This window comes from Corythoichthys intestinalis, chromosome 8 (assembly GCF_030265065.1).
Source record: "Corythoichthys intestinalis isolate RoL2023-P3 chromosome 8, ASM3026506v1, whole genome shotgun sequence".
NCBI lineage: Eukaryota > Metazoa > Chordata > Actinopteri > Syngnathiformes > Syngnathidae > Corythoichthys > Corythoichthys intestinalis.
This window is the reverse complement of record NC_080402.1, coordinates 24645516-24673284: the sequence shown is the minus strand read 5'-3', so window position 1 is coordinate 24673284 and position 27769 is coordinate 24645516. Positions and strand designations below refer to the sequence as shown.

The 27769-nt window shown below is 39.4% G+C and overlaps 1 protein-coding gene across 1 annotated transcript in view; it reads left to right on the top strand.

Moving 5' to 3' along the window:
• Window positions 1-453: 453 nt before the first annotated feature.
• Window positions 454-27769, top strand: part of klhl5 (kelch-like family member 5) — a 38703-nt gene continuing 11387 nt past the window's right edge. The window contains exons 1-5 of the mRNA XM_057843064.1: window positions 454-1325; window positions 11218-11406; window positions 18590-18726; window positions 19443-19639; window positions 19765-19977. Of these exons, the coding sequence (XP_057699047.1) occupies window positions 772-1325; window positions 11218-11406; window positions 18590-18726; window positions 19443-19639; window positions 19765-19977 (1290 nt within the window). The 5' untranslated portion in view covers window positions 454-771. The remainder of the gene's footprint in view (window positions 1326-11217; window positions 11407-18589; window positions 18727-19442; window positions 19640-19764; window positions 19978-27769) is intronic.

Here is a 27769-nt window from a genome sequence, read left to right as displayed (position 1 = left end):
TTTTGTATCCTTTCCCAGCTTTATACAAATCAACAATCCTTGATCGCAGGTCTTCAGACAGCTTTTTAGACCGAGCCATGATGCACATCAGACAATGCTTCTCATCAAGACATTTCTTACCAGGTGTGTGTTTTATAGTGGGCAGGGCAGCTTTAAACAACTCATCAGTGATGGGGCACACACCTGACTTAAAATGCTTGGTAAAAATTGGTTTCAATTGCTCTTTAAGTCTCCATAGGCAGACGGTTCACTTATTTATGTTTCCATCTGTCATTTTTTGCATGCTATTGTCATTAAAATATGAAAACCTATAAATGTCTGGGTGGTTTTAGTTAAAGTAGACACTGTATTTTCATCTGTGTGATTTTAACAAAGATCAGATCACATTTGATGGTGATTTTATGCAGAAATGTGGGAAATTCCAAAAGGTTCAGATACTTTTTCATACCACTGTATATGCATGTTTGAATGTCAAATATGAGGCTTCACTCAAGAAAGGTTGGTTTCAGGGAGTGTTTGTAATTCATGAAAGAAAGACAGCATTGAGGCAAACGTTTGCAGGTTCCGTGCATTAGATGCTTCGTCGCCAACTCTGAAGAATCCCTCCTCCCCTTACTATTTCTAGCTCTCTGCTGGTCCCGGTGCTCCTCAGTCCAGGAGCATTTAACGTTAGGGAACAGCGCGAGTCTCATCAGCGCTCATCTGGAACGAGCAAAGGCAGAGCGGCAGGCGCGCCTCCCGCCATTTCCTCCGCCTCGCACCCAGGCTGCTATGTCGAGTGGCAGCTCGAACTCTTCCTCGCGGAAGGAGTTCGATGTCAAGCAGATCCTTCGGATCCGATGGAGGTGGTTCGGTCACCCCGCGGTCCCTCCGCCTCACTCTCCGCCGCTAAGAGACTATTTAGCCGGGAGCAGAACGGGCGGCCACTCCTCTTCCTCCGAGGGTTCTTCTACAGTTCACGGGAACAGCTCGACTCCTACCGGCGTCGCGAGTAGCCACGGCGGGTTAGTGACGAGCGGCAGCGCCGGTTCGAACCTTTGTAACAGTAGAAAGTTTGTAGAATCGTCGAGGAGTCGCAGCGGGTCGGGTGGAGCTGGAGCGACAGGAAACTCCTGCTCTCGCTCAGTGAGCCAGCCCGAGTGCAGTAGCTCCCCCGCGGCTTGGGCTTCTCCGCCGCCACGTCGCCGGTCTCGCCCGGTATCGAACATGGAGCCCTCCGGCGAGGCTCCGGTGCTGCAGCTGGGAGTGGGCGTAGACAGGGAGGCGGTGGCGGTGAGCACCGAGGACAACAACCACCACCCGGATACTGACTCCAGCTCCTGCAGGTAGGAGGCGTTATGTGTTACTGCTCTTTTGACCTGAAAAGTGTGCCACCACTGACTTCATTATTTTTTTCCTGGGCTAAACTCATTGGCTACCATTGACGGTGAGAGACGTCCAACCAGTGGTGAAAGTGAGCCAGAACGGTCAGGAACGCAGTTCCGGTATAAGATTCAGGGCCAGAACGCAGTTCTGGTATAAGATTCAGGGCCGGAATGTATAAGATTCAGGGCCGAAATGCTGTTCCGGTATACGGTGCTTTAATTCCTTAAATATGACGGCAACTGTCAAAACACTATGTAAAAAAAAAAAAAAAAAAAAAAATTAAATGCTTATCTGCCACACATGCATTTCATTTCCTAAAAGAAAATAATCAACCAACATCAGATTTACATACACAAGTGTTAACAACAAGCATAATAAAGTACTTGTGTAGCGTAATCCGTTTCCACCTATATTTATTAATTATTTTATTCCACGGACGGCAGGGAGGTTTCCCCGACTGCTGCAGTTATGAGTTTGATGATGATGAGTCACGTCAATGTGCGAAAGCAGCAAAGCATAACGCCTGGACCCAGTTATCCGTTCAATCGGCTGACATACTGACATGTGATCAGCAGAGATAGTTAGCTCTGATTAGTTCAAATGTGCATGTTTTCTGGAATAGCAGAAAAAAAAGGTTGTTTAATTGATGCGACAATAAAAGGGCAATGCAACATAAAATGGATAAAATCTTTAAGAGCAACGAAAGAGTTGAGGAGGCTTATCTATCATATTTAGTTTTATTTGCTCTGATGGGGAGGTTCAGAACATCTTAGCTGTCAATGTGAGCTTTGGACTTATATTTGTTCAGTTATGTTAGGCTACTTATTCATTTCCTTATGATTTAAAAAGGTCAATGTTTGCGCGATCTTCAAAATATATTCCATTTCACTCTGCATAATATAAGTCATTTGTACTTATTTTTCTAAATGTATGTTACTTACCGGTATGTCTTTATTATTAAATTAAAAAAGAAATGTTTACATCAACTTCAATTGAAATATACATCCTATGTTCTTAAGTAGTTAAAATTGAGATTTGGCATTATATTATATGTATTATATTATTATAATATATGTATTATTGTCTATTTTTGGTTTATTATTGTTTGGGTATTATATGTGAGGCCTTGAGGGAAAATAAAAATTAGGAGATGGAGGTTGGGGTTACTGCTGTTTTTGTTAACTTTTATTTTGCAAATAATTGAAAAAACACAATTTTGAATGACAATCAGTTTTTGTATGTGTTATAGAAATAACGGTGCTAAAACAGTTTTCTTTGCATTTCAATAGTTTAAGAGGTTTGACCCCCCCCCCCCCCCCCACGCACACACACACACACACACAAAAGAAAGAAAGAAACAAAAAATAAATAAATAACATTTCTGGCTCTGTGGCGACCTTCACGTCGGGGAGTTCCGGCAAGAAATTCCAGCCACTTTCACCCCTGCGTCCAACCTATTTGAACTAGGAGAGGCTGACAGCAAATACTCAGAATGGAATGGACGCCTGTCATTGTCAATGGCAGCAAACAAGTTTAACAGACAAAGAGTTTTGATGAGTCATTCTGTGTTCTATTTATGCTTGCTGTAGTTCAATTCAGCACGACTGAGAGCAGGTAAGGGCTGAATCTTTGGAAAAAGTGACATGAGTGAAATGAGCAGTTGGGACTTTCCACGTTTGATGCAGTGATGGTGGAGGATACGAAACACGGTGCCTTTACAACAACCTTTACCTCCTGTCAAGAATCTTATCTTACCCACCCTTTGCTAGACTACACCAAATTTTAAAAACATTATCAGAAATTAACATGATACATCAAGGCCTCCATATAGACTTCATAATGATATTGACGGGACAAGGGGTGCAGGGCCGATTAATAGGGGGGCTATCTCCGTCAAAGGTGACCGAAACACAAAGTACAAATTATGTTGAAAATTCATGTGAATAAATGCTTAAATCCCTGAATTCTTTATAGATATGGAGGTAAAACACTCTCGATTCTTGGTTAAAAGCAAAAAAAAACAGGCAGTTAGCATTTATTTTACGTAAATACAGTGGTACCACGACATGCAATCGCTTCGACACGCGATCTTTTCGACATCCGACGTAAAATTTGACTCGCCATTTGTTTCTACATCCGACAACAGGTTTGAAATACGACATGACAGCGCCGCAGATGGGTGCTCGTCAGATTTTCAACACAGGTTCCAAGAAGGTTAGTGCTGGTGGTGAAGGGAAAAAGGTGACGCTTACCCGGAGGGTCCTCCCAGCTTTGAGTACCGTCAGAGGTAGAAAAGCGCTATACAAGTATAACACCATTTACCATGTCAAATGTGCTGCTAGTTTTAAGCCACTGTGGCGCCACCTTATAACAACAAAGAGCTTTTTATGTTGAAATTTTTGGGAATAAATGCTTAAATCCCTGAATTCTTTATAGAAATGGACATAAAAAAGTCTCAATTCTTGGTTAAAAGATAAAACAACCGGGCAGTTAGCATTTATTTTACGTAAATATGACGAATGTGCTGCTAGTCTTTAGGCCACTGTGGCGCCGCCTTATCACAAAAAAAGAGCTTTTTACCTTAAAATTTTTGGAAATAAATGCTTAAATCCCCGAATTCTTCATAGATATGAATGGAAAACAGTCTCGATTCTTGGTTAAAAACAACAACAAAAAAACAGGCAGTTAGCATTTATTTTACGTAAATATGTCCAATGTGCTGCTAGTCTTTAAGCCACTATGGCGCTCCTTTATCACAACAAAGAGCTTATTACGTTAAAATTTTTGGGAATAAATGATTAAACCCCTGAATTTTTATAGATATGGACATAAAACAGTCTCGATTCTTGGTTAAAAGCAAAAACAAACAAAAAAAACGGGCAGTTAGCATTCATTTTATGTAAATATGTCGAATGTGCTGCTAGTCTTTAAGCCACTGTGGCACCGCCTTAGCACAACAAAGAGCTTTTTACTTTGAAATTTTTGGGAATAATTGCTTAAATCCCTGTAGGATGGGACAAATTCTTGGTCTAAAGCAAAAAAAAAAAAAAAAAAAAAAGGGCAGTTTGCATTTATTTTACGTAAATATTGTGAATTATGACGCCAATGCCGTAGCGGTTAATTTCTCCCATTGATTTTTTTGCACAACATTTCAAAATGCATGCATGATAGATATAGATAGATAGATTTTATTAACAGACTCAATTTCCAAATCACAACAACATAAGCAAGAGATAAGCATGCTATGAAAAATATAATAATTACCATGAATCCTTGAATAGATCATCCTGAGACAATCCTTCCTGTTTGTATGCGGTACAGCTTTCGTACTTTTTCCATCCTAAATTCGGCATTGGATCGCTGCATGTGTTGAATATCTGCGACCGACGTCGACCGACTGAAACGGAGTGTAGGACGGCCCTCTACTTGATGGCATGGCGCAGTGTCTGGCGGCGTATTATGGAGTCTATGGCCTGCATTATTTCATCAGACCTTTAAGACTTAAATGTCCCTCACTGCTTGTTTTTAAGTCAATTTGTCTAATCTCTACACAGGAGAAGAACAATTTAAAAAGTTTCTATTTAAAAACAGACGTATGCTTTTGGTGGAATTGACTCAAGGGAGTGCAAATAAGTAATAGCGTATGTGTGTCAGACTCTGTTTCCAAGATGCATAACAACAAAAGTGAAGTGATATAACTGGCTGTTACACACACACACACACACACACACACACACACACACACACACACACACACACACACACACACACACACACACACACACACAGAGTCTGCTGAAGTTCTTTTCGTTTTGACTCATTCCGAATGTTTTTTTGATCAAGATATAGTTACACAAGGGGGAAGAAATGTGATGGATAGACATAATGCAATCAGATCAGAGCAGAGGAAATCATAATGTAGAAGTGAATTGAGGTTGTGTGGGTATTGCACAAGCATATAATGTAGCCTTTTATTCCTGCACATGTTGTGGTTGCCATACCAACACAGAGATGTGTTCCTCCATGAACCATATACTGTGTGGGTAGCCCGGTATGTGTATTGTGTACAACATATTTGTAGCTGTTACAGTAAGGACTACATGTATGTCATTTCATCAGCGTGATCGAGCAGTCCCAAATAGAATTTCATAGAATGTGTATGTAATTCCAGAATGTATATTTTCACTTGTCAGAAAATCTGATATGGCTTGTTTTTCAACACGTAATTTATGTGACCATTCAAATTCAATCAAACACAGTTACTTACTTTAAATTGCATCGCTTATCGTTGTTATATTGAGTGATCTTGTGAAATTAATGAGATGAACTAGTATAAACAGTTGCATTTAGACTCTCCTCTGGGGGACTAAACCAAGTAGAGCCTTGTTTCAGCATTATACACTGTCATTGACGGCGATAGACGTCAAATCCGTTTGAGCCGGGATACCTGATATTGAGTGATCATGTTTCAGTGCCAATGACGGCGATATGTGTCCAAGCCATTTTAACTGAGAGAGCCAATTGCTGGCAGCCCTCCATTTCAAAATAGATTGGACGTCTACCACTGCTAAAGGTGGTCAACGAGTTAACAGTACTTTGCCAAGATATTTTGGGAAATTCTATAGTGACAAAACCAATGACCTTCATGAAACACCTCTGGGATAAACTAGTAGAGAGACCGTGTGCCAGGCCTTCTCTCAAGTCCAATATGGATGACTTCTGACTAGGCATGTGAAAACGGTTTCAAAACCACTAAAAATTTCCATCATACTGTAGTACAGTATTAGCTATTTTTTATGTCCCAAAAATGCAGTGAGAAATGGCTTGGAGTGGCAGCGCTCACGCCTCCCCCTCCGGTTGTTGCTCTGTCCTCTGTGTCTGTGACACTGCTGCCGTTGTCAAAACTACACCTGAGCCCCCCCCCCCCCCCCATCCCCAATTAAAAAAGACAGTAGCTAGTAAGATATTAGTATTAGGTATTAGTATTTCGGCTACCGAAAAGAAACAGACGGCCGTGGCTTAGAGGAGAAAGGACAGCCGATGTGCAGGCAACACCTCCAACATGATTTCTCATTTACGTGACCATCATCTGTCACTTTACACAAAATTGAAGGCAAGTAAACGCTTTCATGAATGTTTCCTGCTAGCTACAACAGTTCACTCCAGCGTGTTTCGTGTGTCTAGCGATTCCAAATTCTATAACGTAAGCTTGTTAACAAGGCTATTTACGTGGCGTTAGCATGCCAGGACAGCTAACTTGTTTGATCACTATCCTCAATTCAAGCGTACTTTTTTAAAGTCTTCCTCCATAGTTAGCATCTGTTCAAAATAACATTTTCATCATACAGCCTGTGGTGTTTTTCTCTCTGACGACTTTGTGTTGAGAGAGGGTGTGTGTAATGGCTCTCATGATATTTGAGTGGAACAGAAAAAGGTCACGAATCAACTGATGTATTTCGCCAGCGACTTTATTTCCTCTTTTGCTGAGCGAGCAACACGGTGAAAAACTAAAACAGCAAACAAATAATATCAATAAACATCCATGAAAAAAAAACAAAAAATTCCTTTAAAAATAAATACAATCATACCGTGTGCGCCTTCTGTCAAAACATAAGAGAGCTGTTAATTTTCGTCGTTAGTCCATGTTCTTGCGTTACGGGTCTACATGTCTTTTTTTTCTCTCAGTCCGTAAGGTCGCGCTCTCGCTCTCCTCGCGATAGACATAAAACAACATGTGAACCTTACGCATTCACTAGGGGATGCCTTATGCCACTAGAGGATGGCAGTATAGCGACACAGGCAGATAACAACAACAATGTGGATGTAAAATCATCAATAAATTTTAACTTCTTGTATTGCGACAGCTGCAGTGTGTGTGGGGGGGTGGGTGTGTATAATGTGTAAATAATGATACGAGTCATACACACGCGCGCGGTCTCTTACTCTCGCACTCCATTAATGTTCAACTAATTAATATTAATAATAGTAATGGTATATTAACCCAGAAAAGATTAACATACACACATTCCTGCATCATAAGTTGGACTAAGACAGAAATGTGTAGAAAATGAGCAAGTCTCTAAATATGTTATCTAGAAGTTTTTTTTTTTAATACTTTTTTATGGAAAATATATATATATATTTTTTTCATGTTTAGCAACTTGAGCTGTGGCTGTGGGTTTAGTCTATAAGTTCAAATATGTTTTGGGGGAAAAAAAATCTTGTTCAATGGATTTTTGTTTAACACATACATCTCAAAATAACACATTTTAGAGCTATAATTGCAATACCATGATACCGTGATATCGCAGTATTTTTGCTTAAGGTTATCATACTGTCAAAATCTCATACCGGCACATGCCTACTTCTGACTTCACAATTACGCTGTGGGATAAATGGAAAAAGGTTTTCCTCAAATAGACTCTTAAATTATGGAACAGAGTCTTCTAGCAAATGTGAAGGCAGTTCTTGTTGCAAGTCATGGACTTGCGATTTTCTCCCATTTACACTTACACCGGAGGGCAAAGGGTCAGATGCTTCTAAACGAGCCTAACTCTACATGTTAGTTTAACACTTCACAGTTGTATTGCTGCAGTAGGAGCTGTGCAAAACAAAATCTGAAAGACCTGATTAAACATGAGTTCCAATGAATATGCTTTCTTGTGGCTATTAATCATGGTAGTGATGATGTTAACGGGAATTCCTGTATTGTGCAAGATAAATTATACTGCAGCATTAGATGAAAAACCACTTCCTATGGTTTGACACCAAATTTGATGATCCTGAATCAATACAGCCTGTGCTAAGACAATGAATTAACTAATATCAACAATGATAGATGAGCCTTCTAAACGGTTATTCAATTGATTATATTTTACATCATCTAGTTAGAAAGATATCACTTAAGAAGGGAAACATCCTTTCGACAAAGATCTGTTGTGATTTTTTGCAGTGGATCTTCAATTGATAAAATGATCCTTTGTCTTGACAAGTAATCAAAAAACATTTTTTATCCATGGTGTCAACTTGTCACAATCACAATGTGCAATAGCTGCAGAAAGCAGGCTAAATTGTTATTCACAGGGATATATGTTGAAATTCTGATACCAAGTTTAGATCCGCAGTCTGTAATGGTCTTGATTCACCACAGGCTCTCTCCCTACTGGGTGCCTGCCAGGCTGAATTAAGGGGTACTAGAAGGCAGCCTTTCCCCACTTCAAAGCATGTCTGGGGGCAGTATTTAGCCCCACCATCCATCTGGAACCGCGCTCACATACAAGCCAAGGCAAAGTTTAGTATCCCCAAGAGGTTTATCCTAAAATGGGAGTGAGAAGAAGCTGTATTGACAGATGATGGGAAAATGTACTGAAGTGGAAAGGCGCTAATAAGGAATGAGCAATTTCAAAGTGTGAAAGTAAAGATAGTAAAGCAAGAATGGGTGCTTATGTACATACCAAATGCTAGAATTGACCGTATTTGAAAGTTTTTTCCTCTCACAAAGATTTAAAGAGCATACGACATGAGAAAAAAAGTCTTAAATAGCATTATTATGTGAATTAGAATCATATTTTGAGACGATATGACTATATACAACAATTTAGCAAAGCGCAGATGACGAGAAATTAGTCTTTTAATCTGCCGGTTAGCTACGCCTACCATTATAGGGCTCTAGCGTCCCCAACAGGTGGATGACGTCAGCGGGAGACTGGGCTCATCGGTTTTACTATTCAGCACATTGAGAGGGAATTATTCAGAACGAGGAAAACGCGACGAAGAGAGCCGCAAAATGTCATTGTTTCAGTCTCTCTCCTCCAATATTTTTACAGGATATTCTTTTTATCCAAGTATTTTTCTCCAATAGCTAAATAAATGGCTTGAGAAGGACCAGTCAGCCCGTCGAGGGGGGAACTATTCACAACGAGGAAAACGCGACGAAGAGAGCTGCAAAATGTCATTGTTTCTGTCTCTACTTCAATATTTTTACAGGATATTCTTTTCATCCAAGTATTTTCCCCAATTGCTAAATAAATGGCATAGTCATGACAAATAACAGTCTTGTGCTAAATGGAATTTGAAATAATAAAAATGCACTTATTCAGGACGACATGGCAAAATTACTCCATAATGGTCAAAACTGTCGACTTCACCTTTACTGTCGTACCTCCCGAACGATATTTTATGACACCTAAATCGGACATATGTCATTTCCCTTCCCCGGCTTCAGAGAATGTAAACAAACCAAGAGGCGTGACAGCTAGCCGACATGCTAACCAGAACCGAGTGATGTTTCAAAGTCTTCGAAGCAGAAAATCACACATAACTAGCCCGGATTATTTGACATGATGACTGGGTTGTCGATTGTCTTCGCGGATCGGCAAACCGCCCGGCAGAGAGCAATTTACAGCTCGTTCCCTGGAGGAGGGCGGCTGCAGTTGTTGTGCAGCTAATGTGCATGAGGAGAGCTTTTTTCATGCCTATCAATGATCAAACGTAAGTAGTCCTTTATTTAAAGAAAGTTTGTAGTGTTTACTTTGTAATCATTGTATTCGTATTTGACATAATACAAAACAAGATGTTTACTCACTTCCTCGTAAGTCCAATGGTCCCACAGTAGTAGGGCTTGTTTTGGCCAATATCCACGGTGAATGGGAACCTTTTGAAACTCCAAAAAGGCGCACATGCCTCTCCCTTATACAGCAAGATTTTTCTGCAGCCGTTTGGCTGGCGTGATGCGAAAAATAAATGTATTAATCCGCAAAATCAGCTGAATCCTTAGTCCTCGTACACAACAGTACGGCTGTATAGTGAAGAGGACGCCTCCATCCGTACACGTCACAGCGCCCTCCTCCTCAATGCAAGACCGAAGCCGGAAGTCACTCATTTTCATGGTGCGGGATTCAAAAAACTAAATAAATATAGCGATCGCTTCCACACACATCCAAGCGGTCCATATCAGTCAGGAGCATAAAATACCACGTGTATTATGGAATAAACATACTTTTTCGTCTCACATGCACTTTAATGATGGCATTGAGACTGATTCAAAGCAGTCAAGTTTAAGCCAGTGCATGAAACGCTAGGGGGGTTGCAGCATTGGGTGATAAATTTCTGTGGCTAATGGCTTCCAGTGCTGGAAGCTTTTTTGTAGAGGCATTCATGCGCTCTGTTGTAAATGTACAAATATTGATTTTGGTCACCTTTCATAAAAGGATTCAAGAGGGTAAGTGATATGCGATGGAGGTTTTATATATCAAAGTAGTACACTTACACTTGCAAACCTCTTGAGTATTTGAGGAATATATGATAGTTGGATGGAAGGAAAAGATGGATCAAATCAGCAATTATGAAGGCACATTTTGGAAGCAGGACACAAAGACCTGGAAACCTGGCTTACCCAAACAAAAATGATTTGCATGGACTCCAATTGCAATGTCTGTTGGTTATGCAGCTGTCTGTTATTTATTTACTAATTTTTATTTATTTATTTTAACTGCAATCATCTCTGAAGGCAGCATCAGTTCATTTTTCATTACGTTGTGCTGGGGGTTCACTGGGCACTAAATTAGAATCAATGAAATGCTGTCTTGGGAGCCATGATGGTTGATGATTCACCTGGTAGCCGTATTTCATCCCTTATCTGTGACCTACAAACATCTATCTCACCACTTCAATCTTAGGTGGAACACAGCCTTGGGCTTTTTGGTCAATTTAATTTTTAAGTGGGTCTAAATTTAGCCTGACTTGTCTGCTTCTATAGTCTTCTTAACTTCCAAAGCACAGCTTTCCACACAAAGACACTACTGACAGCCTCAAAATATGTGTTTGTCTGTGTGTGAATTGTTGCGAGCGCAGGACGTCCAACAGCACGGCCACGCTGTCCTCATGTGTGTCGCTGGAGCCGTGCGCGTGTCCGGAGGAGGGTGTGTTCACAGCACTGTCCCATGCTGACGTCACCTTCCGTAAGATGGAGGGCTACTTGAGGAGTCGACAGCTGTGTGATGTTACGCTGGTGGCTGGCGACAGACAGATACCTGCTCACAGGTAGACCAGAAACCGTCAAAGTAAAATTCTTTCATGTTTATAAAAATGGTCATCAAAAACCATTAGCACATTTACTGTAAACATAATGATATGATTTCATTAAAGAAATTATGCATACTAGTATATTAACTATTACAGAAAACGCACTGTCTAAAGCAGGGGTGTCCAAACTTTTTGCAAAGGGGGCCAGATTTGGTGTGGTAAAAATGTGGGGGGCCGACCTCGGCTGACGTCCTTTACGTAGAACAATATATTTAAGCAAATTTTAGCAAGCCATTCTGTGTGTCACATTTGATTTATTATTTTTTTCAATAATTTCGACAATTTCGCGACTAGCCTTTGTGGCGTTCTCTTTCGGCTCTCGGGCTCTTGCGAAATACTGCTGCTGTGAAATTAAACTAGCTTCAGGTTGTTTCAATTTCTCGCTGCGTATCTTCCCTGTAATCTTGTCGTACATGTCAGCGTGTCTTGTTTGGTAATATCGCCTCACATTGAACTCTTTAAAAACAGCGACTGTCTCTTTGCAAATGAGGCAGACACTCTTTCTCATTTGAGCCTTCAACTCACATACAGTACATAGAACACACTATAACGGCATGTAATTGACCACTACCACCACCTCACGCCATAGGCGGAGTTTGACTTTTGGGGCACGGAGGGCACAACATGTTGATGACCCCAAAATGCAGTGTCAGCAATAAAATTAACTTACAAGAATATTTGAAATGATCAGTTGACAATGAGCGTTTTTTGCTTCCCATCATTCTTGAGGGGAATTCTAAATCAAGCTGCTTAGGCAATACTTTTCGCCAAGATCGTCATCCATTGAATTTGGTATGCCCGCCGGTGTCGTGCCATTGTAGTTACCTCAGTCAAAAAATTGTATCCCCTGGGCCATATGGAGGTAGATTTGTGTCTTTATTATTCAATAAAAAAAAAGTTGCTTCAAAAAAAAAAAAAGAGTTGCTTCAGTCAAAATAGTATATATTTTCAACCAAAAAAAGTCGCTTCAATTAAAAAAAATGTGTTTGAATGCAAAAATAAATTTGAAACTCCAAACACAAAAAAATGCATGTGAAAGCTATTTTTCTTTGATTTTTTTTTTTTTTTTTTTTTTTTTTGATTGAAGCAACTTTTTGCTTGGAGTAATGTTGATTTGTGTTTGGCCACATTTTGGCTTGGACATTTTTCTCTTTATTATTCAATCAAAAAATAAGTTGCTTCCAAAAAAAAAAAAAAAGAAAGAAAGAAAAAAGATTTCAATCCAAAAAAAAAAAAAATTCAATCATAGAAAAAAGTTTTTGAATGCGGAAAAATGTTTGCAGTTTTTCATTGAAAAAGTTTTCTTTGATTGAAGCAATCCCTTTTGTGTTTGGGCCATTTTATGATTAGGACATTTGTGTCAAAATCATTCAATCCCCAAAAAAAGTTATATCATTTTTAAATGTATGTTTTTCTCTAATATATAATGTGTGTGTGTGTGTTTGTGTGTGTGTGTATCTATATATACTCAATTATATGCAAAGCAAATGACTGTCTATGGTGCTCAAAAAATAATTGCGACCCATTGTAAAAATGTTTTTTTGTTCATTTCATTCATTTTTGTTGCAGTTTTATTGCTTTACAACTTTCCTATATATACTATTTATGTATATATATACATATATATATATATATATATATATATATATATATATATATATATATATATATATATATATATAAATAAAAGTCAATTGCACACAATGACACTTTTCGGCCACCAGTGAGGGGCCTGGCCCCCACTTAAAATCCGCTTATGCCTCACGCCTTCCATTACCCGCACTTTGTCCTCTTAGTGTTCCGCCACTGGCGAAACAGCAGCTGGTACCTTTGTAGACGGAAAAGAGGTGGCTTGAGAGTATAGATCTCCACCAGCAAGGAGGCTACCTCCCTCTTTTGAATCATTTGATGTGCTCCTCCAGGCGCACATGACAAACAAAAGATAGTGTTGTATTAAGATCCTAATACTCATAGAGTGTGCGCATCTGATGTTGTCTTTACACATGACTGCTTGTGTATGCATGTGCTTGGGGGTTTAGAAACGCTCACTGTCCTCGCGACAGAGAAATCCTTGGCATAGAGCAGAATCATGGTTTCTCCAAAATCATCGATTGCCAGGAAAAAAATAAAATAGACAGCGGTATGAAAAAGTAACTGAACCTTTTGGAATTGCTCAAATTTCTGCATGAAATCACCATCAAATGTGATCTGATCTTTGTCAAAATCACACAGATGTAAAAACATTGTCTGCTTTAACTAAAACCACCCAAACACTTGTAGGTTTTTATATTTAAACGAGGATATGCAAGCAATGACAGAAGGGGGGGGGGGGGATAAGTAAGTGAACCCTCTGCCTAAGGGGACCCAAAGAGCAACTGAAACCAATTTTTACCGAACAATTTAAGTCTGGTGTGTGCCCATTGCCCAATCACTGATGAGTGGTTTAAAACTGCCCTGTCCACTATAAAATACACACCTGGTAAGAATTGTCTTGATGAGAAGCATTGTCTGAGGTGCATCATGGTTTGGTCAAAAGAGCTGTCTGAAGACCTGCGATCAAGGATTATTGATTTGTATAAAGCTGGGAAAGGATACAAAACACAGAAGTAAATCAACTTCAGAATGGTTTCAGAAGAACAAAATACATGTTCTGGAGTGGCCAAGTCAAAGTCCAGACTTGAACCCCATTGAGATGCTGTGGCATGACCTAAAGACAGCGATTCATGCCAGACATCCCAGGAATCTGAAAGAACTACAGCAGTTTGTAGAGAACAATGGGCCAAGATTAGACCTGACCGATGTGCCAGACTGATCTGCAGCTACAGGAAGCGTCTGGTTGAAGTTATTGCTGCCAAAGGGGTGGCCACAAAATATTAAATATGATGGTTCACATACTGTACTTATTTTTCTCCCTTCTGTCATTGTTTGCATACTATCCTCATTAAAATATATGAAAACTGATAAATGTTTGGGTGGTTTTAGTTAAAGCAGACACTGTTTTTTCATCTGTGTGATTTTAACAAAGATCAGATCACATTTGATGGTGAGTTTATGCAGAAAGGTGAGAAATTCCAAAAGGTTCAGACACTTTTTCACACCACTGTAGATTGGTGATCCATTACAATAACATTGCATGATCAGATAATTTCAGCCATTTTCAACACTTTAGACTGGTGGACTGCCAAACAAAAACCCTTCACCGTCCTTTGATGGAGTCATCCAACCCCACCCACTCATCCAATCACCTGCACTGTCTCTCAGTAGGGGTTTAAATTAGGGATGTCCCGATCGCATATTTGTGCACCTGAGACAGAGTCTCTGATTTTGAGAATCTGACGATACAGTCCCGATCCGATACAGTTACAATTACCTTTTTAAAGTAAGATTAACCACACTGATCATTACAAACTTACCTCGCAGGCAGTCAGAAATTGTATTGTAAAAGTCTAACGCCAATTCCAGTCACACAACTACTGGATCGCAACTTTCTAGTTGGTGCGGGACGAGAACTTAAGAAAATAAATCGCCGGAGGAGGGTATGCTTTTTCAGTAATATATTGTAGCGACCCTGCTACTGACCGTGTTATGTGGAATTTTGCTAGAGGTCTATAAATTGCGACTGTCTGCGAGGCAGTGAATGTGTCTGAGTGTGATTTGTGATTGGGAGAGTGAGTCTGGGAGTAGAAGAGGAGTGTGTCTGCTGGATGAAGGCTTGAACACAGCACTAGCTTGAAGTTTCGTCCCTCCCCTTCCATTCTTGCAGTAAAGAAGCTTTTGATCGATTTCCCCTCATCCCCATTTCATCATCAAATCAGACACGTCAATATATTTTCCTTTCCTTGTTCCAAATGTGCGTTTGATGAATGTAATGACAGCACACGTGAGGATTTAGCTCGGGTGTCAAACTCATTTTTGTCACGGGCCCATCGTCGTTATGGTTTCCCTCAGTAGGCCATCATAACTGTGAACAAATATAAATTTATGATTGCCTCATATTTTTACATATACACCATAAATTGAATGATACTTGGTTTTAAAATCAAAGGCTAGTAAAAAGTTTTATTCAAGAACTCTTCAATATATTTTAAAATGGGGTTGGAACCAAAAAAAATCTGCGATATCTTGCCGTTTTTAAAAGTTGATAAAAATCTGCAATTACAGCACGGTATTTGGGCAAGAAACATGAAGTTGATGCACATGATTTAGTTTTGCGAGTCACATACGGCAGTGGCCCCCAACCACCGGGCCGCAGGCTGGTACCAGTCCGTGGCGCATTTGCTACCGGGCCGCATAGAAATAAATAATACAGTGGGGCAAATAAGTATTTAGTCAACCACTAATTGTGCAAGTTCTCCCACTTGAAAATATTAGAGAGGCCTGTAATTGTCAACATGGGTAAACCTCAACCATGAGAGACAGAATATGGAAAGAAAAAAAAACAGAAAATCACATTGTTTGATCTTTAAAGAATTTATTTGCAAATCATGGTGGAAAATAAGTATTTGGTCAATACCAAAAGTTCATCTCAATACTTTGTTAAGTACCCTTTGTTGGCAATAACGGAGGCCAAACGTTTTCTGTAACTCTTCACAAGCTTTTCACACACTGTTGCTGGTGTTTTGGCCCATTCGTCCATGCAGATCTCCTGTAGAGCGGTGATGTTTTGGGGCTGTCGTTGGGCAACACAGACTTTAAACTCCCTCCACAGATTTTCTATGGGGTTGAGATATGGAGACTGGCTAGGCCACTCCAGGACCTTGAAATGCTTCTTACGAAGCCACTCCTTTGTTGCCCTGGCTGTGTGTTTGGGATCATTGTCATGCTGAAAAACCCAGCCACGTCTCATCTTCAATGCCCTTGCTGATGGAAGGAGATTTTCACTCAAAATCTCAAGAACCTGTGTTTCTAACAAAAGGTTCTATTTTGGTTTCATCTGACCATAACACATTCTCCCAGTCCTCTTCTGGATCATCCAAACGCTCTCCAGCGAACCGCAGAGGTGCCTGGACGTGTACTGGCTTAAGCAGGGGGACACGTATGGCAGTGCAGGATTTGAGTCCCTGGCGGCGCATTGTGTTAATGATAGTAGCCTTTGTTTACTGTGGTCCCAGCTCTCTGTAGGTCATTCACTAGGTTCCCCCATGTGGTTCTGAGATTTTTGCTCACCGTTCTTGTTATCATTTTGACGCCACGGGGTGATATCTTGCATGGAGACCCAGATCGAGGGAGATTATCAGTGGTCTTTTATGTCTTCCATTTTCTCATAATTGCTCCCACAGTTGATTTCTTTACACCAAGCGTTTTACCTACTGCAGATTCAGTCTTCCCAGCCTGGTGCAGGGGTACAATTTTGTCTCTGGTGTCCTTCGACAGCTCTTTGGTCTTGGCCATAGTGGAGTTTGGAGTGTGACTGACTGAGGTTGTGGACAAGTGTCTTTTATACCGATAATGAGTTAAAACAGGTCCCATTAATACAGGTAACGAGTGGAGCCTCGTTAGACCTCGATATAAGAAGTTATACCTCTTTGACATCCAAAAATCTTGCTTGTTTGTAGGTGACCAAATACTTATTTTCCACTCTAATTTGGAAATAAATCCTTTAAAAATCAAACAATGTGATTTTCTTTTTTTTCCCGCGACATTCTGTCTCTCATGGTTGAGGTTTACCCATGTTGACAATTACAGGCCTCTCTAATCTTTTCAAGTAGGAGAAATTGCACAATTGATGGTTGACGAAATACTTATTTGCCCCACTGTATATTAACGACTGCAATCGGGCCTGTGGCTCTTGACACATTCGGTCTACTCTCTAGACTGATACGAGTAAGGATTCGTATAGGTCACCATCTAGTGGTTGGCCGCAATTACCAGGGTGTTTGCACACCTATAGCAGCCCAGCGCCAGTCAATGTAAACAGTAACTTTACCTGCTGTTGGCTGTGTGCTGCGGGCAGCAATGTTTTTGGACAGCTTGTTTACGAGGAAAATGTCACCTGCTGAGTCAGAAGAGGAGCCTACAACCAAGTCCATTCTATGCAATATGTCGCTAAAAGCCAGCAAACAAGGCAACAAAAGCGAATGCACTGAAAGTATCATACCTCGTGGTGAACCGTATTGCTAAAGCTAAGAAACCTTTCACAATTGGAGAAGAACTCATAATGCGAGCGACCACGGATATTTGCCGACAAGTTTTATGAAAGGCCGCTGTCAAAAAAAAAAGGTTGATTCAGTGTATAGTGGGTGATATTTTCCCTGCATTTAATATTAGCCTCGATGTGTTATTTCATATTTACTGTCATTTTCTGCCACACATTTCCGGTCTGTAAAAAAAGCCCCACATTACACCGGTCCGTGGTGCAAAAAAGGTTGGGGACTACTGACATAGGGTATAATAATATGGGGGGCTGTATCTGGCCTTTGGGTCTTGGTTTTAAGACCTGTTCTTTAGGCTGTGCACCAATCCAGTGTTACTCGATGCCATTTCTGATCGATGTGCATCGCAAATGTTCTTTTGAGTTCAGACTTACAAATTTCTGTAAATGACTGTGATACCAGCTTTGGTCAAATATTCAAACTATTCCAGCAAATCTAGACATTTAGGTCAAAAATTGCAAAGTGAGACTTTTTCTTGTTCTTTTGCCACGCTTTCTAAACCTGAAAATATTGTTAAGCTCGGATTAGAACTGAAAAAGTCGCACCTTTAAAATTGAAGAAATTTGAGATCTTAAAATCTGAGAAAATGGTTGAATGGGATGAGACCTAGATGCCTTTCCAAAGTCCTTAGCAGCTCTCCTTTATTTAAATTTAAAAAAATAAGACTGGCTGGTAACCAGCTCAGGGTGTACCCTGCCGCCTGCCCGTTGTTAGCTGGGATAGGCTCCAGCACCCCCGCGACTTTCGTGAGGGTTCAGAAGATGAATGAATGAAAATCCGGACCTTCAATTTGATCTTTTATATAAAATTGGCCCCACTATGCTGTACTGCATTGCATTTAGCAACTAATTACTATAAATGGTGAAAGCTGCTCAAAAATAGGCAACCATGGGGTATCTTGTTTTCATACAAAAGCAAGCTCATAAAACATTAAACTCTAGGATGCAAATTCCAATTCAGGACTAACAATATGAACTCCCCTTTCCCAGGCTGGTTTTGTCATCTGTGTCTGACTACTTTGCGGCCATGTTCACCAGCGACGTGCGGGAGGCCAAGCAGGACGAGGTGAAGTTGGAGGGCATTGACCCAGATGCATTGTGGGTCCTGGTGCAATATGCATACACAGGTATTATTCCCTGAGAATGTATATAGATGGCAGTCATGATTTTTACACATTAGTGTCACACTTGGTCATAACTTTAAAATTGGATAACAATACTATTGCAAATTGCATTATTAACGTACCTGTTTTGTTTAGAATTTAGCAGTCTTTTCCACGTGTATTTCATGTTCTTGAATCTATTAGTGTTTTAAAGGGTGAACTTCTTGAACTATACTTTTTGCAACAAATTTCTATTTTCTGCAGTAGTTTGCAGTTCAATATTAAAATTTAAAGTACCATATTTTCTGCACTATACCTGCATCCAATTCCAGCTCATCAGCAGTGTCCTTAAACCGATCCTAGGCGGCTTGCCGAGATATTGACTTGCTGCCATTTGATTAATGTTATAAATTCCCAGGAATGGGGTAAAATTTTGTCATTAAAATTATTTGATGCAATCTGAAATGGCTCATCTTCAAAATCAAATTCAAAAATTTTTTTAACAGTTTAGATAATACCCTAAAATGATTATATCAAAATATCTTGAAAGTGGTTGTATAAGAATATTGTCCTGGATTTTCACCTATTTAAAAACAGACAAAGAAAAAAAACTTTTTCAAACACGTTTGCCTTTTGTTGGACATCTACCATCCACTGAGAACTGTTTTTGTTAAAGGAACCCCTTTTGTTCATCCATCTCCATTGGCAATGTTTTTATTCCACATCACTGCATCTTCCAGGGCGTCTGGAGTTAAGAGAGGACACCATCGAGTCCCTGCTGTCAGCTTCCTGTTTGCTGCAGTTGTCTTCTGCGGTTCAGGCTTGTTGTTCTTTCCTTATGAAGCAGCTCCATCCTTCCAATTGCCTAGGTATTAGCTCGTATGCCAACGCTCAGGGGTGTCATGACCTTCAGAGGGCCGCTCACACCTACACCATGGTAGGTGCCCACTACTTCAACATCTCATTGTTCGTGTTGTTCACATCTTGTTTTGCTTCTTTTGAGACTCAGTGCACACCACAATGTATTTTCGCGTGGCCCTGCTTTCTCTCTCAACCCACTAGGAACATTTCCTGGATGTGGTTGGGGGCCAAGAGTTCCTACTTCTGCCAGTGGATGAGATTGAGCGGCTGCTTATGTCTGATGATATCAACGTTCCAGATGAAGAGACCGTAGCAACGTCTTTGCTCACTTGGGTGCAACATGACGTTGTTGCCAGACAGTGTCACCTGCCACAGCTTCTTGCTCATGTTAGACTACCATTGTTGAAGCCGCAGGTAAGAGCTGTGCTTCATGTTGGAGGATATCTGTTATGAGATTTCATTTGCAATTAAGTCATGTTATTAAAAATGAAAAGATACAGATACTTTTTTGTTCATTCCATGGGGGAAAAATAAAGGTAGGCCTACTGGAAACATTAAAGAAAAAAACAGTAAAATCCTAGTAGGATATTAAGCCAAAAGTAATAACCATAGACTAGTGGGATCTAAATTAAATCAAATCTTCTGCCGGCGAAACAAATTACAAACCTGTCTGTCAGGATGTAGGAATATCTCCTGCCAAGATGAAAAATAAATGTCAATCTATTTGATTCATAGCATAAAATCGTTTTAATGTGATTCAGAACTATGGTTAATTTAAGTATCCATCTGTCTTGGCAGAGGCCTCAAACTCATTTTGGTTCGTGGGCTACATTAACGGCCATTAAAGTTCAAATGTACCGGACCAGTATATTTTTGTCCTAATGCATTATGAATAACAACAATTCATTATTCCAAATGAATTAATACAGACAATATATACAATATTTACAATTAGATGATCATTTTGTTAACAATTAACCAAAATAGTTTCAACAAAACTCGGTGCAGTTTTAACAATACTATGAATCAGTCTTCACGTAGTAAATATGTGGAAATCTCTGATTTAAAAAAAAAAAAAAAAGTGATTTTAAATTCAATGCATTTTCACGTTCATATTGAAATCATGAAATCATATAATCACGTTCATATTGAAATCTATTTTACTCATCACTCCCTGCAAACTAAAGGGTTAACATTTCATAATTAAATTGCACTTGCCTTGTAATACATTAAAATACATTGGTAGGCAGTGCGTTACAGTGACATGTACTGTAGCTCGAAATTCCCATTCGCAGAAAAGTTCAATTTAACATGCAATTTCACATACTCGTTTGTAGCTGGGTGTAAATTTCCTAACAAAAAAAAAAAAAAGGAGCATAAGCAAAGTTAGTTTATGTTCGACACATCCAGAGCTTTGCTCATCACGCACATTAGGGGTGTGACAAAATATCAAAATGGTGATATATTGTGAAACTTTGTATCCCAAAAGGTGATCGATATGCTCCTGTCAAGAATCGAGATATTATTTCAAAAAGGTGTCACTGTTTTTTTTTTTAAAAAAAAAAAGAACCATCAAATTGCTACCAAAATCTTCCACCATGATAGTGTCTCAGTTAACTCTAAGGCTGCCACTGACTGTGCTCGACGCCCAATCCATTTAGACTGGGAACATTCGTTCATTTAAAACCAGAGCATTCACAGTCATTCGGTCCGATTTTCAGGGCATTTACAGGAAACTTGCTGTTCATTTTAGGATATTTACAGGTCATTTCCTGTTGAGTTTGAGTCAGTGCCTATTTATTTGGGTGATTCCCAGGCCACATCCTGTTTTTTAACTCAAAATAAACAGGAAGTGACCCATAAAATACCCCAAATCAACAGGAAGTAACCGAAAAACAACAGGTAAATGACCTTAAATGGCCCAAAATTACCTCATTGCCTGGCATTGGCTGCCACTGACGGCCATAGACGTTCAATCCGTTTGGATTGGACGTCTACTAGTGATAAACACACAGCCGAAGGATGAAAACTGTTTTTCTGTTTATTAGTTGCTTGTCGAATATCCTACAATGATCTCCTGACCAATGTATCGATAATCGTTGTATCGCCATATCGTCAGATCATCGTTATCGTTAGCTTTGTATCGCAAATCGTATCGTATCGTGAGGTACCAAGAGGTTCCCACTCCTAACACACATGCTGAAATCTTTTACTCAGGTGGAGGTTTCCACACAGAGAAACATAGCATACGAGCTACTACTGGCAGCGGTACATAGCTGACAGCAGACAAGAGAGGAAAGTACTCTTGCCCACACAAGTCAGAACACTTCCGGTTTTGTGGCACCCAGGGCAGAGTGCACTTAAAATAGTAGTTTTTATTGAAGTAAAAAAAGCACAGAATTTCATTTTTGTGTGGTGAAATAGTAGAGAAAAGGTAAAAAAAAAAATTAAGCCAGTATTTCAAGGAAGTGTCCACCCTTATCAATCCTACTAGCCAAACAAATGTGAGTATCCCATATTGCCCGCCCTTCCTCTTAATGTCCGTTTTATCCATTTTTCCATACAACGTTGCTGAGGTCAATCAGTGTTTGTGCGGATATAACTGACTTCACAAAATAGCTGGGCTCGTAAGCGGTCCCATTTTTCTGTATTCAAACAGTTTTCTCCATATAACCAGAGGTGTAAGAAATTTGAGATTTGCATACTTAAATCCTTTGAGCAGTGACCTTCATGTGAACTTCACATCAAGGTCATTTATAAAGCTGGGTTCATACCGCAGAAAAAGCAAAAGTAGTCATCCAAAAAATGTACTCAAGTATATTTAAAAAAGTATTCAGTGAAAAAAATACTCAAGTAATGAGTAACATTATGAGTAACTGCTTATGTTTTTTTTTTTTTTAATGGTACTTTTTTTCTCTCAGCACAAACGTATCTATATAAACTGTTGTTATATTTATACTGTACAAGAACCCATTACATAACCACACTTAGCCAAAGAAATACAAAAAATATAATTGAATTCCGGTAAGAGAGAGAGAAAACAAGACAGAAATGAAGCATTATGTGTCCAAAGAGCATGAGTGCCCTCTGGTGGAGAAAATAGTTCCTAGTTTGAATAGTGAATACAATAGTTCCTTCATAATTACGATTATCAAATTAAAAGGATCATATCTCCAGTTTTCCGTGGTCAATCGGTGCCAAATAAAAACTGGGAGTGAGGTTTAAATCCGCGCTTTCAAGTCATGTTGAGGGCAGCGCCCTTGATTTCAAATTCTAGTACATTTTTATTATATCAATAATACATTTTTTACGTTGCTTTAAAGACGCCACATGATTGAACAGGCTGGCGTGATCATAGAAGGGCAAGCTTGCGTCTCATTGGTGTAATGGAGTCATGTGATTATTGTGGCAATGTCTTATTGGTGAAATTAGTAGCGGCCCAAAAAAAAAAATCTAATTAGTGCTGTTCAATTCATCGCGTTAACAGGAGGTAATTAATTTTTAAAATTAATCACTTTAAAATATTTAACGCAATTAACGCATGCACGGAATGACCTGTTCGTGCATTGCCTCAAACAGTATACAATGACGCCGTTTTAGCACATTGAGAGCGAAAAGGCAGAGAAATGTGAGTGGACACTATTGGACCGCACCTTATATTGCCTTAAGCTTTTACAACTCTTTCACAACAATTATAAATATTGTGGCGAACGACGCGGGGAAGAATGACAGGAGACAATCTTTTGCTTAACACGCTTAATTGAATACAACGCAGAACATACTGTATACCATTTGCAGCCACCACTGAAAGTCATGGTTGCCCAACTTCCCATCATGCATTTGGGCAGAACAGTTAAGTCGCTACAGTATCATTTAGTGAAAGTACAACAAAAATAATATTCCTATCCCTCAAAAAAACAATGTTCAAAACAAGAAAAGCCCTCAATGCAAAGAGAACTGGCATTCCCAATCAAAATAGCTATGCAAAATACACATAAAACTCAGACTTTGCCTTGGCTAGATCTCTAATTAATTTAAAACTCTCCATTGACACCTTGTGGCGTATTTCAATCACTACCTTACGTAGTTAAAGACACTGTAGAAGAACGGCAGGGAGCCCATGTGACGTCCCGCTCGGCGACGTCAACAATGGCGAGCTCTTAGTTTATTTTTTGATTGAAATTTTTACAAATTTTATTAAAACAAAAACATTAAGAGGGGTTTTAATATAAAATTACTATTATTTGTACTCAAATATATCTTTTAAGAACTAACTACAAGTCTTTCTAGCCATGGATCCCTTTAAGACAAGAATGTTAATAATGTTAATGCCATCTTGTGGATTTATTGTTATAATAAACAAATACAGTACTTATGTACAGTATGTTGAATGTTTATGTCAGTCTTGTGTCTCATTTTTTCATCCCAACATAATTTACAGAAAAATATGGCATATTTTAGAGATGGTTTGAATAACGATGAATTAATTTTTAAGCTGTGATTAACTCGATTGAAAATTTTAATTTTAATCGTTTAATCGTAATCTGATATGTAGAAGGAAAAATGTAACCGTTCTTGTGTAGCCCGAAGTAGCGGAATAAGAGTAGTGTTTTTTTCTTCATAAAACTACTCAAGTAAAAAAATATGGCTTAGTAAAACTACTCATAGAAGTGATTATTTTCTCAAAAAGTTACTCACGCAAATATAACGGAGTACATGTAACGCTTTACTACTAGGGTTGGGAATCTCTGGCATGAAGCCGATTCGATATGTATCTAGATACACAGGTTACGATTCGATTAAAAAACGATACATTTTTAAGGCCGAGCGATTCGATACAGTTTAAGAACGATACGGTTTGATACAGAGTGAAAAGAATACGATAGTAAACATTTGTTGTGTGTGTCCGTACTGTATTTTAAACAAATAAAAAAGACCACATTTCTAATAGCAAAATTAAACAACAAAATTTCATACCAATGTTATGTTTTATTTTCTCATGAAAAAAAAATAAAGCTTACTATATGACCGTCATTTTGTTGGATGGATTGATAATAAAATAAAACTCCAGTGACAGACAACAATAAAGTGCAGTAATTTAATTACTGTTTTTCCTGATGTTTTGAACACAATAGGTAAGTAATTTAAGTGCAAACTTTCAACGTAAACATCTTACAAGCAAAAAATATTAATTATATGCAGCAGCTCTAGAAAAAATAAACCTGCAAGTGTTATCATAAATAAATAATAAATTATGCTTTACCACTGGTATAATTGGGGGAATAAAAGCATGGCATTTGAGACAGACAGGTCTATAATCATTGCTTTAACCTTAAACACAGCAAAGTCTTTCACTTATGCCTGTGTTTCCACAATTTTTATCTCTGTCCATATCTTTTTTGAAGGGCAGATTTTTCTTGAAGAAGATCAACTGATCCACATGTTCATGTTTGAGTAGCCTGGAAACAATATGCCGCCCTTTCCACCATTGTAGTGGGTTATTTTTCAGGGTTAAAAACTCACGATATCTGTAACGCTTCACACTTCACACTAGCTCTGCCCTGTGCGAACAGATCTGGCTGCCTTCATCACTTCAAAATCCGATTTTTGTTTTCCTGGGTGCGTTGAAAATCAATCGCTGCACGTCGCTGGCGTGGTGCTCAAACTGTCCATTGTTTTAGCATGTTGCTCCGTTGCCACTGCTAGTTTTGTTTTGGACTGTGAAGAAAACGCTACGGAGCGTGCGTTACAGTACTTTTGTTAGCTCTCGCGTTGTTATGACACGCCTGTGACGATCGGGTAACGACGGCGACTACTAGCGGTTCTGCCGAAATGCATGGGAAGTTGAGGCAACCACGACTGTGAATGGTGCTTGTCCATATTATATCATGCGTGCGGTCACAATCTAAGTGCGCTGTGTGGTGAATGACACAAGCGCAGCATGTGAAGTAAAACCTAATTATTATCATATTAAGCAATGCATTGAACGAGGCATTAGAAGCCAATTCTTGTGCTCGCGATAGCCGAGTTCTATCTCTAATATCGGTTCATTGAATATTTAATGGCTAATTACTGTCGAATGGTAACTTTACTATCGATACTGCTGTAAAACAGCTGTACAGCTGTATGATATTCGGTCATATAGGTTTATCGTTCTCAATCTTAGTTACTACCCACCTCTGGCTATTTGTGTGCTCTTTTTGGAAATCAAAATATGATCACCCTGGAATGACGTACAGCCAGCATGTGTACTCATTTGTTTTGATGCTTCTGTGCATGCGGGCCAGTTTGCTCAGCGCGTTTCAGACTGCGAATTAGCGCTTATGCCCAATACTTAAACGGGCTCAATGGAACGGGAACGCAAAAAAAAAAGATGAAGAAAAAAAAATCTGAATTGCGCATTAAGACCTGCAGTATGATCATTCCTATGCCACACAGACAAACCCCTAATACTATATGTGGCCCTATCTGTGTATTTCAGTTTATGTGCGTATCTATCTTCACACCTGAGGTCACAAGCTATTATAACATATAATCAGTGGCAAGATTGACGGCAGACAGGAAACGGTGCGACTGCAAAGCGATAGCCTGGAGCCTTTTCGTCGAAGCAGTCTCCACATTAAACCAACAAATGGATTGACATTGAGCAACATCAGGACTTGTAAAATGGCAATACAATGTGCAATAAACATCTCACGGATAGAAAGGCTCATAAATATTCATCACCCTATTTGTCTGTTGTCTATCTGGGGCGCCCTGAATTTACCCGTCAAGAGAATGCCAGTTTACCGATTAATGCAGTTGATCCCTTTTCCTCATTGACAACACTTCAAGCACACAGACACACCTTATTAGTCATTCGGCATAACATCTGTTTGCCATAAATAGAACTTTGTGCTGTAAGGCTTCAAGCATCTATCATTTTTTATATATTTATTAAAAGTCAGGAATTGTCAGGCAGGTTACAGGATGGAATTACCAAGTTAGAATGATGCATAAAAATTCACATCAATTCAAACATGTCATCATCATCCGTCATGATTGTGTGTTTGTGTGTGTCTGTGTCCTCTTTATAACGTGTGAAAAATGAAGGCTCACCCTAATGTGTCTCTCAGCGAGAGAGCTCAGTTGACGGATTCTCCCTGGGGTATAAGCTGCTTATCCATTTTTGGTTGTCTGCTGAATGCTCTCAAATTGATTTTATACAGTCACAGAGTTCAATTAATTTCAGAGGCATCTTTTGCGTTCTGTGTATTTAAAAAAAAAAAGAAGTGCAGAAACACTCACACTGGGCTACACACACTTCTTTTGTACAGTTGTGGTCAAAAGTTTACATACACTTGTGAAGAACATAATGTAATGGCTTTCTTGAGTTTCCAGTTATTTCTACAACTCTGATTTTTCTCTGATAGAGTGATTGGAACAGATACTTCTTTGTCACAAAAAACATTTATGAAGTTTGGTTCTTTTATGACTTTATTATGGGTGAACAGAAAAAAGTGATCAAATCTGATGGGTCAAAAATATACATACAGCAGCGCTAATATTTGGTAACATGTCCCTTGGCCATTTTCACTTCAATTAGGCGCTTTTGGTAGCCATCCACAAGCTTCTGGCAAGCTTCTGGTTGAATCTTTGACAACTCCTCTTGACAGAATTAGTGCAGTTCAGTTAAATTTGATGGCTTTCTGACATGGACTTGTTTCTTCAGCATTGTCCACAAGCTCTCAATGGGGTTTAAATCAGGACTTTGGGAAGGCCATTCGAAAACCTTATTTCTAGCCTGATTTAGCCATTCCATTACCACTTTTGATGTGTGTTTGGGGTAATTGTCCTGTTGGAACACCCAACTGCGCCCAAGACCCAATCTTCAGGCTGATGACATTAGGTTATCTTGAAGAATTTGAAGGTAATCCTCCTTCTTCATTATCCCATTTACTCTCTGTAAAGCACCAGTTCCATTGGTAGCAAAACAGCCCCACAGCATAATACTACCACCACCGTGCTTGACGGTAGGCATGGTGTACTTGGGGTTAAAGGCCTCACCTTTCTCCTCCAAACATATTGCTGGGCATTGTGGCCAAACAGCTCGATTTTTGTTTCGTCTGACCACAGAACTTTCCTCCAGAAGGTCTTATCTTTGTCCATGTGATCAGCAGCAAACTTCAGTCGAGCCTTAAGGTGCCGCTTTGGGAGCAAGGGCTTC